The sequence below is a fragment of the Melanotaenia boesemani genome, chromosome 17 (assembly GCF_017639745.1).
Source record: "Melanotaenia boesemani isolate fMelBoe1 chromosome 17, fMelBoe1.pri, whole genome shotgun sequence".
Classification (NCBI taxonomy): Eukaryota; Metazoa; Chordata; class Actinopteri; order Atheriniformes; family Melanotaeniidae; genus Melanotaenia; species Melanotaenia boesemani.
Genome location: NC_055698.1, coordinates 34,609,400 through 34,630,416, shown reverse-complemented (window position 1 = coordinate 34,630,416; position 21,017 = coordinate 34,609,400). Strand labels below are relative to the sequence as shown.

The 21,017-nt window shown below is 41.2% G+C and overlaps 1 protein-coding gene and 1 long non-coding RNA gene across 3 annotated transcripts in view; one reads left to right on the top strand and one right to left on the bottom strand.

The window, feature by feature from the left end:
• sdc2 (syndecan 2) overlaps window positions 1-20,734 on the bottom strand; it is a 41,665-nt gene extending 20,931 nt beyond the window's left edge. Inside the window, exon 1 of one of the 2 annotated variants that reach the window (XR_006013521.1) lies at window positions 20,279-20,734. Coding sequence is in view for 1 of the 2 variants with exons in the window: in XM_042012529.1 (XP_041868463.1) it covers window positions 20,279-20,338 (60 nt within the window). In the remaining variant the exon portion in view is untranslated. The remainder of the gene's footprint in view (window positions 1-20,278) is intronic. The other variant, XM_042012529.1, reaches the window with a different exon arrangement.
• LOC121657142 lies at window positions 2,775-19,413 on the top strand. Its single transcript, XR_006013522.1, has 3 exons — window positions 2,775-2,861; window positions 8,968-8,975; window positions 19,404-19,413. It is a non-coding gene; the product is annotated as an uncharacterized LOC121657142 (long non-coding RNA).
• Window positions 20,735-21,017: the final 283 nt, after the last annotated feature.

The following is a 21,017-nucleotide window of genomic DNA, read 5'->3' as shown; positions in this document are numbered from 1 at the left end:
GCAGAACCCCCCTCCACTGGTCTTACCTGAGTCTTTCGTCCTGTCATGGTGGTGTGCTGTACAGCCCGCTAGCTCAATAGCTGTGTCTGGGATGGATGAACGAAGCCACCTCTCAGTGAAGAGCAGAACACAGCTGTCCTTCACTATGTTGTCTGTTGCTGCCCGTAGTCTCAGCTTATCCATCTTATTAACGAGGGATCTTGCATTGGTTAGAAAAACACTAGGAAGAAGTGGTCTGACCACAAAAAACACCTCAAGGAAGAGCACCAAGCCACTGCGTCTATGCTCGCCACCATTTCTTTTGCTTATGTCTCAGAGAACACGGGGTTTTATCATAACGTGAAGCAGTGCATGGAGAAAACTCACACAAGACTCCAAATAAATTAAGGACCACAACAACTGGAGTGGGACGAACCGAAAAACCAGAAAATTTGGCACCTTGGACCACCCTCCTGCCTACTCAGACAATGCTGCAGCAAACAACCCCTGCATGCGGCTTCTGGAGGCGATCATCAGCAGTGAAAACACAGAGGAGTTTGAAGGTTGGTAAACAGGACAAGAAGCATTAAAGCTTCTCTATAGACCTCAAAGTAGTTCTCAAATACCACCCAAATAATTAAGCTGATCTACTTCAAGTGTTTTCCATCTTTTTTGTATATAATCTGGTTCTGATCCACGTTTACTTCATCAGAGACGGAATTTAATGCTCGTAAAAATCTCTGTTCTTGATTTAATGGAGACAAAGTCAAATGTAAACAGACCATGTGCTCATGTACAGATACTGGTTTAAATGGAAAAAGGGGAACTGATGGAGCCACACAGAACTGATTGTAACGGCAGACTCAGTCATTTCAACTGAACTTTTTTTTTGTGTGTTGTTTAATGAAATGTTTAATTTAATTTGAAATGACTTGCTATTAAATTTTACACTATATTAAAATGAAAATTTAGCTTTATTATAATTTTTACAACTTGTTTTTTATTCTAAAATGTTTATCCATTCACCAAATAAACCATAGCCAGCATCACCCACCATCAGCAGCACCAGCCAGCTGCCAGAACCCTCTGGACAGGATGGCAGGAAAAACCAAAGATATATGCATCATCATATACGTACATGTAAATAGCTATTTCTGCACAGCTATATTCACTATAAAAAAAAAGACTTTGTAAGGAGTCTGAAGTTTTCAATCTGTTAGATGTGGTTTGGCCACATCTATGAAATATTAGCTAATAAAAATATTAAGAAGTTATTAACCAAAAAGCTATGAAAGCTATGAAACCGATAGCTATGAAATATTAAATAATCCATCTTTTCTCGCTACATTTTAAGTCTTTATCCTGGGGTGTGTGTTACATTACAGTTTATAAACTTTTAAAACGCAGCACATCTCAGGATGAAGTTCATCAAGTTTAACGAAGGTCTGGCTTCATATAAAAGTCCACACCTGTAAACATTTCACCACCTTTCTACATGTTAACCCTCACATGCTGCTAATTCTGTGTGACTATGTCCTCATAATTCTTGACCATAAGTCAGTCAGAACCAGCCCTCCAGTGACGGTTTCCTCCACTTTCTACTGATGATTCCATGATGCACACAAAGCTTAAAGCAGCTGATGAGATCTTTATTCTAAACATATGATGCATTTCCTTTGGAACATTTTCTCTTTAAATGAGATTCCACAGGCCAACAGCAGCTCTCTCTTCAAGCGGTCTGAAATGTTTACTCATACGATGATGTTTAAGAAGCTAAACTTCCACGTCGTCTTCTTTGTCTGCGGCTCTCTCCTTTCTTCCTCCATGAAAGGAAGAAGTATGGCTGCCGCTGGGTTCTTCATCTCCTGACTCTCTGTGCGCGTCTCGCTCGTCATATTAGCTTCTTGGTTTTCTTCTTTCTTTGTTTTATGTGGGTTTTCTTTTTTTGTTGTGCGGCACTAAAGTAACACATCACATTAGTCCCTAACTCATGTGCGAATGCAAAATGAAATAGATCCCCTGGAAAAGGACACTTCCTAAAACTAAATTCGAGGTGGACAGTTCTTAGAACTTCTCTTTCTGAATGGGCCTTACGTTGACAAACACACACACACTGGCTCAGTGTTGTGCCTGAACGAGTTCATTGAACCATGGTTCATGAACTGGTTCATATTTTGGATAAACATGAACTGAACATTCTGTATTTCTGCCTGATGAATGTTATTGTGAGCGCGCTCATTCTGCCGTTTATGAACGGCGTTCTCTTACAGCTAAACTTTGTTTGAGAGAGTTCCAGATTTCCATGGAGCCTTCCAGGCTAAATCCCGGTTAAAACACATCATAAACAGGCCCTTATATATAGCTGAAAAACACCATCTGGTAACACCAGCCACCACAGAGCCGCACCATGGATGCGTCATCAAATTGTGAAACATGGAGGCAAAATCCAATGAAAGCAGCAGCTCCACCTCTGCCTCCATGATCACTGCAGGGTCTTCATACAATCACTTAAATCATTTCTGAAAAGGCCAGTGGTGATCCAGGAGGGAGAAATCTGGCCTTTTTGTGTAAACTTTGCCTGCCGGGTGTCAAGAAGCAACTCTGGACATCAACAATGTCAACAGAAACCTGGAACGGCAGATTAAAATAAAGCACCAGCGCGCCTTCCAGGGTACGTGGATTAAATGTCACTAAAAACAGTCTAAAGACATGGCAATGGCGGCTAAAGCAGATTCTCTACCAGCCAGAACTAAATACCGGCATCCAGCAGCAGCAGCTCCAGCGGGTTCATCTCCAGCCGCAGATGAAAAACCTTCTGCAGGATGCTGTCTGAGACCTGCAGCCTTGGAGGACAGAGGAACCCTCAGCTTTCAGAAACTAATGTCTTTCTTCGTTTTTTTTTTTTACTTCATTTGTGCTGAATTTTGCACTTTTATGCAAGGTGGCGATCCTTCATCCATGCGGAGATATCAGCAACATGCTGATATTCACATTGAGATGGTTGTGTCGTCAGGTGGGAAAGAAAGGAAAAGCTGAGTGTCATCTGCATAGCAGTGGTAGGAGAAACCACGAGAGCTAATGATGCACCGAGTCAGGAGGTGTATAGTGATAAGAGAAGCGAAGAGGGCCAAGCACTGAGCCCTGAGGCACCCCTGTTGTCAGCCCATGTGATCTGGACATTCCCCCTTGCCAAGATACTTTGAATGATCTCTCTGTGAGGTAGGACGTAAACCACGAGAGGACAGATCCTGAGATGCCAAGCTCCGAGAGTGTGGAGAACAGTATATGATGGTTGACCGTGTTAAAGGCAGCCGACAGGTCCAGCAGTATAAGGACTGAGGATTGACCAGCGGATCTGGCAACCCGTAGGGAATCAGTAACTGACAGGACAGCAGTTTCAGTAGAGCGGCCTTGCCTATAGCCACACTGATGTGGATCTAATAATATCTAGTAATTTAGATATGAATGGAAGCAGTGCGACCGGCCGGTAGTTTCCAACCTGGGCTGGGTTAGAACATTTATACTTTCATTCAATTGTATTTTGTGCCAGCCTAATCAAAATATTCTTTAAAGTAGGAAAATAGTGTCTTTAAAAGGTTAACTCTGGAGCACAGCGAGGAGGATTTGGCCAGCCTGACAGATTTTATAGATCGTTGTTACGACAGAATCGTCATGGGGAAACCAAGCTACACCTCCACCCCCTCCACCGCATCTAAGTCCAAGAGACAGCGAAATGAGGATTCACCTGGAGCTATTTCACCACCGGGGAACGACTCAACGGATGTTCTGATCTCTATAGATAAGAAACTCAGTAGTTTTGATGCGCGTTTCAGCCTGGTAGAAATTCTCCACAAAGAGTTCCAGGCGCTACGTGAATCACTAGAATTCAGCCAGAAGCAGGTGGAAACTCTGGCTGTAGAAAATGCTGGTCTCAGAGAGTCGGTAAAATCCCTCACCAAGGGCTTGACCCGTCTCTCGGAGGAAAATAAGAAGATGAAGGAAACGGTGATCGATCTGCAGGCGCGGAGCATGAGAGAGAACCTGGTATTTGCAGGGATTCCAAAGCAGACGGAGGAGGACCCTGAGACCACGGTGAAAAACTTCATCAAAACCCATCTGAAGCTCCCGGAGGAAACGGTGAAAAACATCTCCTTTCACAGAGTCCATCGGCTCGGCGGGAGGAAACCCGGGTCCAGCAGACCAAGACCCATTGTAGTGAAGTTCGTCAGCTTCAAACAGAAGGAGCAGGTGAAGAACCAGGGCCGCGAACTGAAGGGAACGAACTTTGGAGTAAACGACCAATATCCGAGAGAGATTCTGGACCGACGGAGACTCCTGTTTCCCATCAGGAGGAAATCCATCACTGCAAGGTGCTCGCGCTGTCATCGCGGTGGATAAATTATTTATTAATGGACAGCTGTACCGCGACCCGGACATCACTCCGTGGCTCTACTGACTTGGTATGTGCTTTAATTTTCCTGTTTTCTCACAAGATCATGTTATATCCATAAAACTGCCATAAAAGATAATTTAGTTAACAGTAAATCCACTGCCCGTCTCCACTACACTGTTCTCAGCACAGATGCGTTTTTTAAATTACTTTTTTTCATTTGGCACTGTCGCTCTTTTCACTCTTTACACTTCTTCTCTCCGACCCTTTAGCGGTTAACGGTAACACTTGTCATTATATTATATACACATCAGCACTTTTCATGATTCACAGGAACACACACAGAGCAGCACAAGTGCACATACATCCCTGTCACAACCAACAGGCACATACACATGCACGCAGAGAAGCAGTGGGATGCACGCACACATGCTTCAGTAATATGCATATAGCCCTCATTTCTGTGGTTGGTTCATGAACGAACTCACATTTGTCACTTGGAATGTGCGTGGAGCTGGCACAAGGGAAAAGAGGTTAAAAATTTTTAATCGTTTGCAAGACATGAAAGCAGATATAATATTACTCCAAGAGACTCATTTATCAAACTCAACAATAGATCTTCTCTCAACAACCCAGTTTCCACACGTGTATTCAGCTTGTTATAATTCTAGGCAGAGAGGAGTAGCAACTCTTATTAATAGAAGGTTAAATTTTGATATAGATAATACAATCATAGATCCAGAAGGCAGATTTATAATAATTACATTATCTTTTAAAAATGTTAAGTTATGTATCGCAAATATATATGGTCCAAATGTTGATGATCCGTCCCTCTTTCACTCCCTCTTCGCCTCACTCTATGGTCACTCAGATAACACACTAATTGTAGGAGGTGATTTTAACATTATACTGGAGAAAAAAAAGTACCACAGGAGCTCATCGAGTCTGGAAATCCTCAGAAACTGTAAAACAGTACATGAAGGATTTTGGTCTCTGTGATGCTTGGCGCTCTCACCATCCCACATTAAGAGAATACACCTTCTTATCTTCAGTTCACCATTCCTATTCTAGATTAGATTATTTCTTAACTAGCAGCTCGCTGATGAATGACATGTCAGAAATCAAAATCCATCCTATTAGCATTAGTGATCACGCACCAGTATCATTCACTCTGAGAAGTAAGAGCAATAAACCAGCAACTAGAAACTGGAGATTTAATACGTCATTACTTAAAGATCCTGAGTTTATCAGCTACTTCAAAAGAGAATGGTCCTTATATCTAGAAAATAACGACTTGCCAGAAACTTCAGCAAGTGTTCTTTGGGAAGCAGGAAAAGCAGTAATGAGAGGGAAAATTATTTCCTTTTCTTCTCATAAGAAAAAGAAGGAAACTTTGAGAATTTCAGAGTTAGAACTCAGAATTAAATCCTTAGAGGACGCTTACCATGTCTCCCCAGAAGAACACACACTAAATGCTATAGGGAAAGCTAAACTTGAATTTAATGAAATAATAGATAAAAAGACGCAGTTCTTGGTGCAAAGACTTCGCTTGGAGAATTTTGAGCATGGCAACAAATCCGGAAGGTTCCTGGCTAATCAGTTAAAAACAAATAAGGAGAAAACAACTATCTCCTCTGTCAGAGATCCAGAAGGAAACATCAGCCACGACCCTGACAAGATAAATAACACTTTCAAAGGATTCTATAAAACATTATATACATCGCAACTAACTACAACAGATGACAATATTGATAAATTTCTTAGTAACATTAATCTTCCACAATTAAAACATGAAGATAAAATGGTCTTGGATTCCCCCCTTTCAGTCGGCGAACTCCATGAAGCTCTCCAGCATATGCCCAACAATAAAGCTCCAGGTCCAGATGGTTACCCAGCAGAATTCTACAAAGAATTCTGGACAATGCTGGCACCCACTTTCTACAACATGATATTAGAAATACAGGAAAAACAAAAAATACCTTCAAATATGAACCTAGCCAATATCACTCTACTATTAAAACCAGGTAAAGACCCGACACTTCCATCCAGTTACCGTCCAATTTCATTAATAAATGTAGATCTCAAAATAATTAGCAAAGCTTTGGCCAGAAGAATAGAAAAAATAACCCCTCTAATAATACATCCTGACCAAACAGGCTTTATTAAAGGTAGACATTCCTCTACTAACATGCGTAGATTAATTAACATCATAGATTATTCTACTCTACATAATCTGGAATCCACAGTAATTTCTTTAGACGCAGAAAAAGTGTTTGACCGAGTAAACTGGAAATTTTTATTTGCAACGTTAAACAAATTTGGGTTTGGGTCATCTTTCATAGATTGGATAAAGATATTATATAACAACCCAAATGCATGTGTTAAGACCAATGATCAAACCTCTCCAAGCTTCTGTTTGCAGAGAGGAACCAGACAGGGCTGCCCGCTTTCTCCATCACTCTTTACTATTTTTATTGAACCCCTAGCTGCTGCCATAAGACAAAATAAAGAGATTAAAGGAATCCATGCCAAAAATATAGAACACAAGATAAGTCTTTATGCTGATGATGTATTACTTTTCCTCCAGAACTCACCGACATCTCTCCCCGAGACAATCACACTTATTAACACATTCTCATCAATATCTGAATACTCTATTAACTGGTCTAAGACTATTATTATGCCCATCAACTGTGACCTACAAAACATACCCAAAACTACAATACAGTCTGGAAACATTAGATATCTAGGCATAAACATTTCCCCCAGGTTATCAGAACTAACAAAGCTAAATTATGTCCAGCTACTTAAAGCAATAGAGGATGATCTCTCACGGTGGAGGCGCTTACCCATATCACTCATGGGGAGGGTTGCCACAGTTAAAATGATGGTTCTATCTAAAGTAAACTACCTGTTTTCTATGATACCCACTAAACCATCCTCCAGTTGGTTTAAGTCACTGGACTCACATATATCTAAATTTTTATGGAAAAATAAGCCATCACGTATCAGTCTAAAAACTTTACAACAGACTAAAGATAGAGGCGGATTGGAGCTACCCGACTTTAATCATGTTTTCTTAGCTAACAAGCTGCAGTATAGCTCCAAATGGCTTAAACCTAGCAGTCTGGATGAAACATGGTTAGATGTAGAGCAAGCATTGTGTGAGGATGTGTTTATCTCTGACCTGCCATTCATCAGCTCAATCATCAAAACACATAAGTGTTTTAAAAGCATCAATATCAGTTCCTCCTTAGTGGCTTGGTGGGATTTTCTAAAAATAACCAAATCCTCACTTTTTCCATGTAAGTTTACACCCCTCTGGAACAACCCTGACATCCTGCAAAACAAAAAGCTTATCAATTTTACTCAATGGAAAAATAAAGGAATAAAACAGTTAGAACATATAATAGAAAATGGAAACTTCTTATCATTTAATATTCTCACTTCACAATATGGAATCAGTAGCAAAACATTTTTAGAATATCACCAGCTTAAATCTATTATATGTAAAAAATATACCATTAATCAATTAAACTTACAGCTACCTATTAGGGTGGCAGAATTCATGAATCTCAATGCCCCAAAGCTATTATCAAAAACATATAGACTATTATCTAAACTAGAAGACTCAATCTGTCTTCCAACTTCAAAATGGGAGGGTGACTTATCCAGTAACTTTAATAAAGATAAATGGTCACAAATATGTTTAAACACCTTTAAAATGACTAAGAATTCAAATATGCAACTAATACAATTCAAAATTCTGCATAGAACTCATTATACAGGACAAAGGATGTTCAGGATGGGTCTGTCACAATCAAACATCTGCACACACTGCAATGAAAACACACCAGATAACTACCTCCATGCCTTGTGGTCCTGCACACCTGTCCGCAGGTTCTGGCTTCAGGTATGTGTGGACATGTCAACATGGTTTAAATGTAATATTCCTACAATCCCCGCACTATGTCTACTAGGTGACTTGGGTGACATTAATATGGCAATTAACTCTGCACACATGATACGCACTCCTCCTCTAAGCCCTTTTCCCTGCTCTTAAGTGATCTCACCTGAGGAGCTCTCTGAAGAACTAAGATTCTTTAGGAATATTTTTATTTTTATTTGGATCTACTTTTTCACTTTTATGTGAAATTCTAAGAAAGCATGATTTTAAAAATGTTCTTAGAATCTGGCTACTAGGAGCAACTCTTTGCACTAAGAATCTTCAGGAATAGGGCCCCAGGAGTTTATCAAGCTTCCAGATGTTTAAATGAACACATCATCAGGACTAAGAGCTCTGAAAATCAGACCTCCAAGAGAAGTACTGATCTGGTTGAAGCCTTGTGGTGCAGAGACTGAATACCAACCCAATTCTTCTCCTTAAGAGGATTTGGAGTTGGGTGGGGGTCCTACAGACCACGTAACCCATGGTCTAATGTAGCAAGTAACCAGGAAGCCAGAAGGCAAAAATTATACAAAGGGACTGCTTTGATTCCAGGAAGTAAAAGAAGAGGGTGAAGAATTTAAAATATCAACCATGTTTGAGTTGTCAGGGGGGAAAAGGATAATCAGAGTAGGAGAAGATGAAGGGGAAGGACAGATGGTGACCTCTGATCCTGTTACGGGTTTATCCTGCTGGAGTGTGTCAGTGTGTGATGGTGAATCACTCAGTCCAAATGCCATGTTGGTAAAACTAACACACAGACAGAACCTCAATGAGTCACTGACAGATCTCATTAAAACACAAAAAGAACCTCACTAAAACAGACAGTACCTCAAAAAAACAAAGAACCTCAATGAAGCACAGACAGAAGCACAGTGAAATGCTAAAAGAACCATCACTGAAACATGGAGAGAACCTCACTAAAACACAGATAGAACCTCATTGAAACACAGACAGAACCACAATAAAACACAGACAAAATAAATTTGGCCTCCAGACGTCCAGGACACTGAACAAATTAATGGTGAATCTTCTGAATTATTGTCAGTTATCTTGACTGATTTTAACCATTATATCTGATCTGGGGATTTTAATATCCACAAAGATAACATAGAGTTGCAATTGTGAAGGAAGTTTCTCCATACTGGACGTTTCCATAGCAACATGGAAAAGAACCGACCCACATTCTAGGCCACATTCTGGACCTGGTTCTCTCTAAAGGTGGTGATATTTCCTCTGCTGTGGTCGCTGACTCGGCCTTGTCTGAGCATTTCTGTATTTAGTGCGATTTCCTGATCACTCAGAACATCCAACCAGCTGCTTCTCGGTTAGGAAGAGGAACATTAATGAAAGAAGAAGGACTCAGTGTGTGGAAGGCAGAGCTACAGACGTGTACAAAATTGTTGGTACCCTTCGATTAATGAAAGAAAAAACACAAAGGTCACAGAAATAACTTGAATCTGACAAAAGTAATAATAAATAAAAATTCAATTTAATTTAACCAGTGAAAGTCAGATGTTGCTTTTCAACCATGTTTCAACAGAATTATTTAAAAAATAAACTCGTGAAACAGGCCTGGACAAAAATGATAGTACCCCTAGAAAAGACTGAAAATAATGTGACCAAAAGGACGTGTTAATCCAAGGTGTGTCCACTAATTAGCATCACAGGTGTCTACAAGCTTGTAACCAGTCAGTGGGCCTATATATGGGCTACAGGTAGTCACTGTGCTGTTTGGTGACATGGTGTGTACCACACTCAACATGGACCAGAGGAAGCAAAGGAAAGAGTTGTCTCAGGAGATTAGAAGAAAATTATAGACCAGCATGTTAAAGGCTATAAGATCATCTCCAAGCAGCTTGATGGTCCTGTGACTACAGCTGCACATACAGTAGTAGCGGTTTAAAAGTTCCCATCCAAGCTGAAAGCCAGCCGAATACCTGCTGGCTTCCAGCCCAGTTCCATTCCAGTTCCAGCCAGCTGCCTTCCAACTTCCAGCCGCCAGAGAGGCCCCCTCCTTCTCCTGGGAGTGTCGATGTTTTAATCAAACTCCACCCATTCCTTGTAATATAGGGTAGACCCAGAAGATGGCGCTTCTCTCACAGACTTCTCATCGCCCGTAGTCTGTCAGATTTTATCTGAATTTACACTGACCGGCAGAGGCGCCACTCAAAGCACCTCTGATGGCCAGTCACAATTCATAAAAATGCATAAAACTTAATACATAATCATCGTTTGACGTGGAATGTGAAATTGTAACATGCTTGTGCGCTGCCAATTGTTTTATTCAGAAATGAATGCTAGTAGGTTAATAAAACCTTTCAAATACTGGATCACAGCCCCTAGCTCTATTCTCAATAGGATGTATTTATCATACTGATTAATCTTTTAATATTAGCATTATTAACATAGACAAATCAGATTTGGATCAAGCAACACAGAATCTGTTTGAGGTAGCTAGGAAGGGTTATTTTATTCTCATATTATTTATTTCACCTCCATAAGAAGACAGGGCGACAGATAAAAGCCCCACGCAGGATCGGAGATAATTTCTTCCACTTCAATGTGTCTAATCGCGGGGGGACATCCAACACTCGCTGTGCTGCGACTTCCTGCTCGCCGGGAATCCCGATTACGTCACCCCTCCAGGTGGGCTATTCCCCGACACGCTCTGATTACCATTCCAAAAGGTACTGTATGCAGCCCCCAACTTGAACATGCGCCTTCTTCAACATTCGCACTTGCTCCAGAAAATTACCATCTCTTAGGCTCCTCCACCACCACTTTGACTGTGGATTGATACGTAAATGAGCCGCAATGAGGCAGCTGAACAAGTGACCCAGTTTTGTGATTGTTGCACATTGGGTAAGAGTGGTCAAACGAGTCCAGTTTGTGTTGTCATGCTACCAGAAATTCAGTATGGCTAGTCGGTCCTAATGCAGTGAATTTCCATGTTAATGTTGCCAAATTCAATAGCATAGCAAGAGATGAAAAAAGAAACAACGATATTTCTTCAACATGTTAACCAAAATATTTACCTCTTAAAGCATAAACCAAGTATTTACAACAAGCAGTGTGCTTTTTAACGTTAACGTGTGCCATAGCCTACTGCACCGCTGTTCCTCCTTCCAAGTCTTCTTTTTTATTATATTGTTGTTTTTGTCATCTGAATATACTACAACAACACAGAGAAAATATATGAAAGTTTATTTTACGCTGGTATTTGCGCAGCAGAGTTTTCTGCCGCCGGATTTGTAGTCCAGGAACGGAGAACACAGCTGCTGCCAGGAAAGGTGGATTACATTTTGTTAAAGCACAGCAATCTCCGAGTAGCCTATTATAAATACCCTCTCAGTGGCAAAATAAAACACACTGGTCTGGTTTAGTCTTCACTCTGAAATGGTTCAGTCAGAGGAATATAAAGCTGTTTTAAAAATGTTGAGCAAGCTTAAAATAAACATTCATAGGCTATCTATGTGTTTTAGATTAACACAATGATAAAACAACAATAGGCTATAATAATGGAAAAGAAGCGGTGCAGCATGGCAATGATGCGTTAATGGCTCGGGTCGCGGGTTAAACATCAGTCTGGTTCGGATTTAAATGGAATAAATACACTGGTGACGAGTCAGGTTCGGGAGTCATTCTAACGGGTTAGGGCAGGTATGCGTAGCAAAACAGAACCGTGCAGGACTCTGCTCTAAGCAGTTCGGACTTGGTTGACCTGGAACCATTTGACAATAAAATCTGGAGCCATCCTGCAACGCGCTCGCTTAGGCGTCCAGTTAAACCGTGTTTATTCAACCAGTCCCTACTTCATTGCATTCATTCTTTCCTCATAGCCTACGTGCACATTTTTTTCAAGATTGTTTATGTCAGTTTTGTTTTGGAAAACGAAAAAGGAGTCTTTGCGCAGAACTTATAACATTATTCTAATCTTGCCACTTGCCTATTTTATTATTGTGTATTTTTGTAATAACATGTAAATTCACTGCATAGGAACCAACTAGTCTACTGAATTTTGTGTGACAACACTAACAGAACTGTTTTGACAATGCAACAATTACAAAACTGCGGCTCATTTACTTATCAATCCATAGTCAAAGTGGTGGTGGAGGAGCCTTGGAGATGGTAATTTTATGGAGCAAGTGCGAATGTTGAGGAATTTAGCCTTTGTTGCAGCCCACAACTTGGTATACCTTTCAGAATGATAATAAACAGAACAAGACACATCAAACCAGGAGCTAAGACCACGAAGTTCAGCATCATGCTTATCTATCTTTGGCGTTTTTACACCAACATTTTTATACACTGGATAATGATAATAATTATCGATTAAAGTCACGGATAAAACTGCTGTTGTTAAAACACACCCATCTCTTACAAAATCTAAAATGTAAAACAAAAAAAACAACAAACAAAAAATCTGGATCACTGTAGAAATATCTTTATTCATTGCTGATCATCTGGCCATTGAAGCGTTTTTATTTGGAATTGGGAACAAATATTTTCCACCCTGTTATATTCTGTTCCACTCTGTTATGTTCCATTCCACCCTGTTAGTAAGGTGTTTTTTAATTTTTTTTTTTTTTACTAAAAACATTGAGGACTGTGAACCTTGTTGCACCATATTAGGAAGTGAGGAACATTAAATTGATTTTGCTTTTCTGTTCCCAGGTCAAAAGGAATGTAATTATCTCTCATTTGAAATACTTGATTATGCTTTCCTTCTTGCCTTTGTGGAAACAGAAACGTGATAATCTCTCACTTGAAAGCAAGCTGGGCGTACAATAGTGTGATGACGATGAAAACTCACATGACCAATGCTCAATAAAGGGTACATGAAAATGTGAGAAATGGTCAAAAGCACAAATACCGTTTGTGGTGAGTGAAACTATACAGCACAGTCCACAAGGCTCTTTTCAAGCACACTCCTCCCCCCAAGGAGTATGCTTGAACAGCTAACGGCAGGTAATGGCTGTGTTTACAAATGTAAAGGTGCTAATTGTTGGCCATTGAATTGTTAATTTCAAACCGGGCAGCCTTTTGGTTGTACTCTGGGCATGGTAGAGGGGTAAGAAATCTCTGGGTTTTCTAGTGTTAAACACTGGAAGCGTCGCCAGCGGTCTTTTGATGACCGCCAGTCATGCTATCATGCTTATAGTGTATTAAAAACTAAACGGCTGAACCTGGTATTTTAGGACTTTTATTATATAGTTGTTGTCTATAGTTTTACCTGCTTACTTGTTTGGAAAAGTAAACACATCAATATTTACGAGCAGTTTAGCACGTCTAAACTTCCACAGAGCCGCTCAGGGAGACTCTTTCTCAGCCAAACTGTCGTATATCACGGCTATGGAGTTGTAATAAATGGCCGCCCTACTCTGCTTCTGATTGGCTGTAAGATCACAAACCCTGTGTGATGATAGGCTGCTGGTTCCTGTCATTCCTACCAGCCTTTGCGCATGTGCCTGCTTCAGACAGCAGGCAGGCGGCTGTCCCACCACTGAGACACAGCTGTATGACGTTTTATCACGTTTTATCACTAGATCGCTATGAATAAAATCCAGGGACACTTCATTTCACAGTATAAACCATTTATTTACTTATCTACTTAGGATAATAGCACTTTGAGGCCTAATTCAGAATATAGGTTGGGCTGGGTCCGGACTTTTGTGATCCCTGCTTTACACATTATCAGTATTATGTTATTTTTACCTGCCGATATTACGTTATGATTTTGTCAATATTCAGTTACGCAGCAGCTGTATCAACCCCCACTGTGAATAACTTACGTTGCAGTCAAATGACCGCTGGCAGCGCTCCTCGGGATGTTTAGAAAGCTCTGCTAGTGACATTCACCACTTAGCCGACTTGAGGAGGTTGTGCTTTGCCTCATAACACCATTAGCTACACATGTCGGCTTTTTTGATACATTTATTTGACGCCATTTTCAAATCAAATCATTTTTTAAATGTTGGCAAAAATGCAACAAATGAGCGACACAGCTCATTATAAACTGTTTAGAGAGCAGCAAGATCAAATCACTGCTCCTCCCCGTGGACAAAAGAGGGATTGCAGCTGTTTTTTTACTTGGGCTGCTTGGGGGCAGAGCCTCGCTGACGACGTCATTGCGGGGGATTACATTACCCCCACAGACCTGTGAAGGATCGGCCAAGGATCAGTCAAGGACCAGTCAAGGACCAGTCAAGAACCAGTAAAGGACCCATCATGGAAACAGGGGAACTTTTAAACCGCTACTACTGTATTATTCAGAAATGTAAGATCCATGGGACTGTAGCCAACCTCCCTGGACGTGGCCGCAGGAGGAAAACTGATGACAAACCAAAGAGACGGATAATACGAACGGTAACAAAAGAGCCCAGAAAAATTTCTAAAGAGCTCTTAAGGACCTCTTCTGTTCAACTTGTATATGCTCCCTTTGGGTCAAATATTACAGAACTATAGCATTAATTATCACAGTTATGCAGATGACACACAACTTTGTGTCTCTGTCACCAGATGACTGCAGCCCAGCAGACTTACTGTGTCAAAGTCTGGAGAAACATCAACAGGGTTAAAATTTTAGTCTCCCAGAAAGACCAGGAGAAACTCCTCCATGATCCATCTCCAGTAGACTGGATTACTGTACTGGTCTTTAACAGGACTTCCCAGTAAGACCAGTAAACATCTGCAGCTCATTCAGATGCTGCTGGAGTTTTAACCAGGACTAAGAGATCTGAACACATCACACCAGTTTTAACATCTTTGCACTGGTTTCCAGTCAGTCCCAGAAGAGATTTAAACCTTTCTGATGGTTTACATCCGAGAACGGTTTAGGTCCAGAATCTATCTGATACGTTCAGAGAATATAAACATAGCAGACCTCTGAGATCCTGAGATTCTGGTCACCTAGTCCAGACCAGAGTCCAGTCCAGGATCCAGGGTCCAGTGGAGATTAAACTTTTAATCCAGGTGAAACGTTTCAGTTCTTGTCGTCTCTGCAGGAAATCTGCTGCTGACTTTTAACTGATTTTAAGTTCGTTCATGGTTTTATTGTGATTTTTGCTGTTTGTTGCTACTTCTACAACTTCTAAATACTTTCTCTGTTCCATTTGTAATGCTGTTAACATGTTTATATACCGTTGAAGACTTTTTGTACCAGGGGCATATTCTACGTACGTAGGTACAGAAAGCCAGGCTGTATGAGGAAAGCTTTGCTTGAACTAACACCATCTCTGAATTAATACTTAAGCCGTTCCACTAACACATTCCAGCTGCATCTAGTTGAGGCTAATCCAAGCGAGGCTTACATAGCCTGGCTATGTGGGAGGTCCTGAGGAACGTAGGAAGCCCTGACAAGTGGATGGTGGAAAAGAGGAGCTGGAGGAAAAGAGAGCAAACCGAGAGCTTCATTTTCTCATCAGCTGAACAAAGAATGCTGATGGAGATCAGTGGCGTGCGGTGGGTTCATGGCTGGTGAGGCACCGACTCCTCTGGAGTCAGATTTACATTGTAAGAACAAAAAGAGCTTCTTATTTCACCATTCATCCACCAGCATGAAACTACGCCCCCTTGTGGTGAGACAGAGTACTGCCTGCCTCACATGCTGATTTTTCTCTGCAATTTATTGTTGATCAGCAGGAATAATTCTCTCTCACACACATTAAAGACGTTACACACACGGTGGAGAGTCATGGTGTATAACACATATTTCGCCCTCTGCAGGGTCATTAATAAAAGGCCAAGCCATGGTAACCAGAAAGGAACCCTGTCTCTATCTATCTATATCTTTCTCCATCCATCTCTTTAGACCAGCTTTCTCTATCTCTCTCTCTCTTTAAACACCCTCGGCCTGTATGGACGGGGCTCAGCTGACCCCAGTTTTACTGGTAGCCAACCAGAGGCAGTGGAGGTCGGGTTCCTGAACCTGGGGAGGGTTAATAAGGTGTTGATTAGTTTTAGTGAATACCATGTTCTTTTCATTTAATTTCATGTTCAGCACGTGTATAGTCGTGTTTCTTTAGTTAAACTGCTGCTGACAGATTTTTTTTTTTTTTTTTTTTTTATTCCTTTATTTAACCAGGATAAAAACTCATTGAGATTAAAAATCTCTTTTGCAAGAGTGTCCTGGCCAAGCAGGAGCAGCACAGTTACAACAATGGGTTACAGCAACATACTTCCACACATTCACACATAATAAATACAATACAAGATCAATACAAACAAAATTAACTAAAACAATTACAGGCAAAAGATTTAGTTTCAAGTTCAGTTAAGAGCGACTTAAAAGTGTTGAGTGACACTAAGTCTTTTAGTTTAAGGTCTTTCTGTAGGTCATTCCAATGGTAAGGTGCAGCAAACTTGAAAGCCTTTTTCCCCAGATCAGTGCGAACGCAGGGCACAGAGAACAGAAGTAAGTCCTGAGAGCGCAGACTATAGCTGCTATCACTCCTCATCTCAACGAGATTATTGAGGTATGGGGGAAGTAGCCCAAGGATGGATTTATAAATTAAAAGATACCAATGCTTCATTCTCCGGAATGACAAGGAAGACCAACCCACCCGAGTGTACAAAAGACAATGATGGGTCAATGACTTAGAATTCGTTATAAAACGCAATGCCCCATGATAAACAGAGTCCAAGGCATGTAAAGTATCAAAGGAAGCGTTCATATAAATAACATCCCCATAATCAAGAACAGACATAAAAGTAGCAGAAACAAGTTTCTTTTTACCTTCGAAAGATAAGCAAGATTTGATTCGAAAATAAAAGCCCAATTTCAATTTCAATCTTTGGACTAGTTTCTGAACATGAGGTTTAAATGATAAACAACTGTCGAGTAAAATACCGAGGTATTTGTATTGTGTAACTAGTTCAATTTGATAACCATCATTTGATTTAATGGGATGTAAGTGTAGAAGACTTGCTCTGGATTTAGTAAAAAGCATGTATTTGGTCTTTTCTGAGTTTAAAACCAGTTTTAAGTGGTAAAAAGTTTCTTGTAATTGATTAAAAGCTATTTGAAGTTGAGATTGTGCTTGCTCAGGAGAAGGTGCTGAGGTGTATAAAACTGTGTCATCTGCATACATGTGTAAACTAGCACTTTACTGATTATTCCAGACAAAGTAGTGATGTAATAACAGCTGTTTCTTGTTTAATACCAGAATGAGGCAGAGCAACTCTACCAGGTGGAACTAGCCCGAGCAGGCTAGTTCTGGTGCATCAGTTACCATGGTTACTCAGCGGAATTCACATAAACCACATTGATGGAACGGAACTCTGGCTTAAATGAGCCAGATTTATCAAGATAAGCCCGGCTTTCCCTTCATCCAGCTTTGTGGAATACCCCCCGGTCTTTTAATTATTGTTGTCTTAACTGTGTTTGTTGGTGATAGAAATGGTTTTACTGAGCTGGTAGCTGAGATTCTGGACTTTCTGTGGATACCACACATGTTTATATTTACATCTACAGACCTGACGCTACACCCGGAAACGAGATGTTAACCCTTAACTCCCGGTAGCGGAGGCTGCAGGTGCAGAGGTGAAGCTAAACAGTCAAGCTAAGAATGAAAGTTTAGAGAATTTATATCCAGAAATGTGGATAATGAAGCAGTGAAGGTGCATGGATGGAAGTTATTGTGCATATTGTGAATATTTCTCTCTCCTCACCATCTAGAAGCTGTGAGATTCTCATCCTGCTTTCTGTCTGTTCACCTGATGCTGATATTCATCACATATTGTTCCTTCTGTGTTTAGAAGGAAGCAGCTTCACAGCTTTAAATTCATCCTGCTGACTTTTTACCTTTTAGTTAGTAAATCCTGAACATTTCATCCTTCTTTCTCATAAATATGTGGTTTTATACATATATATGAAGAAATATTTTAACTGTTGGTGTTTAAAGAGAAAACTGCTGCTAAACCTGTTTATGTGTTTAGTGCAGGGGTCTGCAGCCTTTCCAATCCAAAGAGCCATTTTTCCCTCAGCCAGCTAAATAAAACTCCTTTAGAGACGCAAATGTTACCAGAAACTTGGGAAAAAAGACAACTCATAATTTCGGATAAATATCTACTATAGAACCACATTTTATTTCTAGTTTTAGGTTTTAAAACAAACAAAAAAAAAAAAAACTTTGCAGAAAGAGGACAGACAGACTTTCTGCTATAGAATGTAGATATTTGAGGAAAATTATGTAGAAAAAAAAAATCCATAGTTTCCAACCTAATAACAAGAAAAATAGGTCTAAATATTCCTGGAACTTTTACTGTCATGATGTGGAAATTTAATGTAATTATTCTATGACAAACTCAGAAATTGCTAAAAAAAAAAAAAACTGCATTTGTTATTGTATCTATATTTAAAAACATGAGTTAGCTCTTTAGCATGATCTAGATCTAGACCTGATCCAGATCAACACTGAGCTGTGAACGTAGACAGAACGTTCATGTAGATGCGTCAGACTAGATTCTTACAGTAATCTGATTACTCCCAGATATCTGATTTTGATATAAACTGTTATAAAAGTTACCTGAGAACGTCTTTAATAAAGAAAAATTGGTGTTACGTAAACATGAATCGATATTAAACCGATGCCCGTCCTAACGTCACAGTTTCATGAGGAAGATCTGTGTTGACCTCCACCAGGAAGGCAGGATGTCTGCTTACTGTTTATTTGTTTGTATGTTTGCAGATAAACATGGTCAGGTTGCAGAGCTCCAACTCATGTTGATACAGATCCAGGCCGGTTTAATTCAGCCTTGGCAGAGGTTAGCAGCCTGTTGTTGTTTTCATTAATATTCATGAGATGCTAAAAGTTTTCCTCTGAACTGAGCTGGAAAAAAGTCCCACATGCAGCTCACTGAGGAATTCCTCCAGCTCTGGTTTCTGTGTGGATTACAGAGACTTGGTTCCCATGCTGATCCAGGATCAGTGGTAGAGATGGCAGTGCGGAGTCTTTCAGACTCAATAAAGCTGCTGGTAAACATGAGGTGGAGCAGAAGGATGTTTTCCTTTCAGACTTCCATGTAAAAGCTGAACATCAGTTTAACCAACTACCCTGCAGACCCTGAACTCACCACAAACTGCAGCAGAAGTTTGGGACGGGGAGAGTCACAAAAGCAGGGAGTCATACCTCCTCTCTGGATCAGCACTCGACCTCTGACCTCCTCTTTGGATCAGAATCTGAACTCAGAACTCCTCTGAGAGAGGTTCGAACCACCAGAACCACCTCTGGAACTGAGACCTGATGTCATGTTGGAAGACAAACATTTGAACCGGTTCTGAACTGGACCTAGAGTTCCTGCAGAGCGTGCAGCAGGACACGTTCCTGGAATTTTTCTGCATGTGTTCTACTGATTCACCTTGGAATCAGGTTCTAAAAGGTCTTGATACAAACTGGATCAGAACCAGATAATACATCCCTGATTGGACCAGAACCACACATGCAGACTGACCTGAACATAGACGTAGGGTCCAGATCCACCTCCCTGAACATCACACACAGCTGCCAAGACTGTTCTGTGTGTTCTGAGCATGCTCACATCACAGGAGGAAGAGAAGGATGAAGAACAGAGTCAGAACCTCAGATGGTTGTCACCAGGTCAGAAAAAGATTTGTTCACACATTAACAAGGAGGGGGATGAGGAAGAGGCTTAGCTCCGCCCCTAACCCCGACTGACAGCTTATCAGAGTGACTGATCAGAGATCCATAAACTCAGAAACTTTCTGACTCACCAAACAAAAACAGCACAAAACATAAACAACTTTAATAAAACAAACACAACTCAGCTGTTTGTGTCAGAATGCGCATGGATGTGGGGGTTCAGCCTGCTGGAGGTGGACCAGAACCGACCAGACAGACCATCGGAACGGTTCTGTCGCGGTTCGGTCCACCCAGCAGGACGGCGGGGCTCCACGAGGCTTTTGTCGGCTCAGAGTTAACTTTGCTTTTCTAGAAACTCACCGTGTCCCCGCAGACGAAGACGCTGAGCGCGATGGCCAGCAGGATCCACGCGCTCCTCATTATCCCTCCGAACGAAACCAGAACCAGAATCTTCCTCCCGCCTCCTTCCGCTCCTGTGTCTCAGGAGTAGGATCAAACGGATACACTGGGATTATTCTTCCTCCTCCTCTTTTCCTCCGTAAATCTGACTCAATCACGCCAATAAGTGCGTGTGATCTCCGGATCCTCCGCGCGGAGTGTCGCTGAAATCTGCGCGAGACGCCGTTTTCGTTCTCGGTCCGCGCTCTGCTGGAAAGAACGGCGACAAAGTGAAGCACGAGCGTGAGAGCGTGCGCTTCAGTCCGTGGAGACACCACGAGACCCAGAGAGATAGACAGAGGTACGAGCGTCAGAACTCAGCTGATTGCTCCGCACGCGCCCTCATTATTAGACTGATGAGGACATGACTGAACGGCTGAGACCTGATCAGGTGATCAGCTGTCACCGCAGAGTTGCCCCTCCCATACACACACAGATGCGCGCGCGGAAAATGGCTCCCCCTACTGGTTCCTCAGGTTCTGTTAGTGAATGAACTTCCGGTCTTCTCGGGTTCTGGTTCCGGTCAGAAGACTTCTAATCAGATTATCCGGTTCTGGTTGTTTCCAGGTTCTGCTCACAGACTCTTGAGGGGGTTTGGGGTTTTAAAAAGTTCTGGATTTTAGTTTCTGTGTATGAAGGTAGAATGAAGATAAATCCTCTG